Source organism: Cryptotermes secundus, unplaced genomic scaffold (assembly GCF_002891405.2).
Source record: "Cryptotermes secundus unplaced genomic scaffold, Csec_1.0 scaffold955, whole genome shotgun sequence".
Classification (NCBI taxonomy): Eukaryota; Metazoa; Arthropoda; class Insecta; order Blattodea; family Kalotermitidae; genus Cryptotermes; species Cryptotermes secundus.
In genome coordinates this window covers 111812-115323 of record NW_019744422.1, presented here as the reverse complement: position 1 = coordinate 115323, position 3512 = coordinate 111812, and the positions used below count along the sequence as shown (strand labels likewise).

The 3512-nt window shown below is 38.3% G+C and overlaps 2 protein-coding genes across 7 annotated transcripts in view; one reads left to right on the top strand and one right to left on the bottom strand.

Moving 5' to 3' along the window:
• LOC111874785 (ubiquitin-conjugating enzyme E2 W) overlaps positions 1-3512 on the top strand; it is a 47072-nt gene that overhangs the window by 27882 nt on the left and 15678 nt on the right. The gene's annotated exons all lie outside the window — the stretch shown is intronic.
• LOC111874783 (putative inositol monophosphatase 3) overlaps positions 1-3512 on the bottom strand; it is a 14947-nt gene that overhangs the window by 5782 nt on the left and 5653 nt on the right. Inside the window, exon 3 of the mRNA XM_023870568.2 lies at positions 543-688. Within this exon, the coding sequence (XP_023726336.1) occupies positions 543-688 (146 nt within the window). The remainder of the gene's footprint in view (positions 1-542; positions 689-3512) is intronic.

The following is a 3512-nucleotide window of genomic DNA, read 5'->3' as shown; positions in this document are numbered from 1 at the left end:
CATGAGATGGGCGTGTCAGGCACCGCACTCGTGGTAGGTAAATGTTCATGATTACTGTCTTGTGGATCATTGTCTATCACTGTATTATTGTCACTATCAACTTCATCCAATTCAGGAATCATTATTTCATCGCCACTATCATCATCAGAACAAATCTCGTTCACAACATTTTCCAGCTGGTCTGTAGGAACACGAAGACACTTGCTGCAAGAAGCCATGGTGAAACTGAATGAATGTGAAATATTTTCTGACCTTTTCCTTCTCAGAGGGTTCTGACAGTAATATAGACCCCCACAAAGTTTACAAGGGTTCTTTACAAACATGCACAAAAACTATCATATATATGTCTTTGGTTGATGAGTGTCAAGAGAGCAAAGAAGGGAAGAGACTGTCAAAGCGTTAAAACACGCCAACGCCAGGGAACGGCTGGCATCGTCCGAGCGTTAAAACACGCCCGCGCCAGTCAAAGAGTTAAACTGCAGATTTTATGGTAACTTACTCTCAAGTGATCACATATGAAACAAATCAAATGTTTGATATACCTCGAAAATTTTCAGGTTATCAGATAGACTTTTGTCTTCCCATGCCCAAAATGTCTGTGCATCAAACGGTTTATGAATAACTCCAATGATGGGATTCCCCTTAACAGCAACACACACCATCGTTGTAACATATTGCAGCTGATTTTCTGTAAGAAAAGCATGTAACAAAAGATTAAGTTGTGCTGAAAACTTAAAGCTATTCGGTCTTTCAACGACTGAAGTCCACTACAGCAAGAGGAATTTCCATCTCTGGTTGCACATATTTAAGCTGATGGGCCTGTTCATATGCAAAACTTCATCTTGTCCTCACAGAGCAGTGAGTGTGACCACCATAAATACTAAGGGCGTTCCGTATATAATGCCTATTTTTTTTTAAAGAAAACTACATTTTTTTTTGAGTTGTTTCATTTTTGGTCCGTTACACTATCAATCACAAAGTCAATGGAAAGTCCGTCGAGTGTAACAATGTTTTTTAGGTCACTTCTTTATCACTTTTGCCTTACATGTTTCGGTTTAATAGAACCATCATCAGAGGCACATGGTACTAACAAGAAAACACTGGCGTTGTTTAACTGTACACAGTATATATGCTGCGTGGACGCTGCTACAAATGTCGATGTGTAAAAGCACAACACTTGCTACTTTGAAAACTACAACAGATACAGAAATCATAATAATGCAGTTAAATACCGCAAGATTTCAGCTACTTAGTTATTTTTCCACATAATCACCACCATTCGTTATGCACTTTTGCCATTGATGAACAAGAGCCTGTATGCTGCGCTTGTAAAAGTCTGCGCCAGCAGAGGCTAGCCACGTTCTTACAGCTGCAATGACAGCATCGTTGTCTGGAAAATGTTGCCCACGTAGTCCGTCTTTCATAGGCCCAAAGAGATGGAAGTCTGAAGGGGCTAAATCAGGGCTATAAGGTGGATGTGGTAGGACAGTCCAGCCAAACTTTGCAATGTGCGCGGTGGTCGCCAAACTGGTATGGGGTCTAGCATTATCATGTTGCAAGCAAAAGGTTGTCTGCTTCTCTGGCCTGACTTGGGAAATATGGGCTTTCAGCTTATTCAGCGTCGTCTTGTAGCATTCAGAATTGACAGTCCTTGGCCATTATCTGCTGATCTGTTCGGATGAGGCGCTGTTCATTGTGAGAAGTGGCAGCTGAGCAGGGACGCCCATGGCGTGGCTTGTCATGCACTTCACTTTCGCCACTGTTCAAACGCACTACCCACCGAATCACTGTACTAACATCCACTGTATTGTCTCCATACACCTTTAGCAAGTGTCGATGGATGTCAATGGGTACAATTTCTTCGGCAGTGAGAAATTCAATAACACATTTCTCTTTCATACACACTTCTATGTCAGACGCCATTTTGGTAGACTGCTCTGCTGTCACTATCTGTCGCACAACAACCAAATTAACAGTACATTGGCGGGAAGGTTCAACCTTTACTACAACACCACCAACATCCAGCTCAGACGTTACATATTAACACAAAAAAATAGGAGGCATTATATACGGAACGCACCATGTAAAATGGCACTCAATGTACAGTATGGTATTTGCAAAATATTTCATTCATTTATTCATTTTATTTGGCACCGATAATTGCTACAACAGTAACACTTGAACAAGTCACATTATTAAATACATCATTCTTGAAATCCTTTTGCCGAAATGATTAGAATTTGTCAGTAAATAAATAATAAAATTAGATACAATTGTGTACTGCACATCTTCATAATAATAATAATAATAATAATAATAATAATAATAATAATTTTATTTAACATTCATCACAGTTACAGATTGTAACTCTCGAACAAGTCACATACATATACAACTGTTCCAGTATAATTGGCCTTCTGCCCAATCGATGGAACGTCATCATATATCACATAACATAACATAACATAACATTCAGTTACAATTAAAATCACACTCTTGGAATAATTAACATATATTAGGTACAATCAAATTTACGACTACCTTTTATTATAAAAAACAAGGTCATCTTACTATATATATCTTTATTTTTTTTTCCTTGGCACTACATCCCCAGTGGGCCTAGGCCTACCTCCATGAACTCCGTTCACTTCAGTTTTTCTCGATCTTACACATACAGTAGGACTCCTTGGGTGAGTGTTCAGCTTGTCACAAGGCCTCTACCTGTAGACAAACTCAGAAAAACGCACACAAACATCCATGCCCTGAGTGGGATTCGAACCCACGATCCCGGTTCCAAGCGAGCGAAGACAGTGCACGCCTTAGACCGCTCGGCTACCGTGACCGGCGTATATCTTAATTACCACCGTCATATTCTTAAACTTAAAACCTATTATATCAAAATAATCCATAAAAGATAAAATTCAATTTAGATAAAGATTAAATAATTTGGAGTGCAATCTCTTTTAAGACTTCCATTCCCTTTATAGGCTGAATCATATTAAAAACTTCACCTAATTACTAGTTATTATTGTACACTTAAATCTATTATCAAGGAGAATCTTATTCGTTTAACTGTCCTTCTGAGAGGAACTCATGCAAATTATACAATGGGTGTTCCAGTAAATATCTTTTGAGTCTATGTAGGAAATCTCTATCTGCTTTTACCAATCTTAGTTCCAAACGCAGTCTATTATAAAGCTTAACAGCCATATTTGTAACACTTTTCTCGTATGTTACAGTAGTGTTTCCCAACCTTTTTGATGCCGTGGACCCCCTGTACCGAATGTTAATTCACCGTGGCCCCCATAAAACCCAAAATGGAAATTTTTAAATTTTACGAGTACATATCATAAAAATGAAGCAGTAACTTAAAATTTTACAACACTAAATGTGTCATTTATGACAATAAAATACTGTTATAAATGGAGATGTTCGGAAGATTACGAACATATCAATTAGGCGTAATATTATGAATTTAACACTCACCTAATGTGATGGCTGGTGCTGTTTTT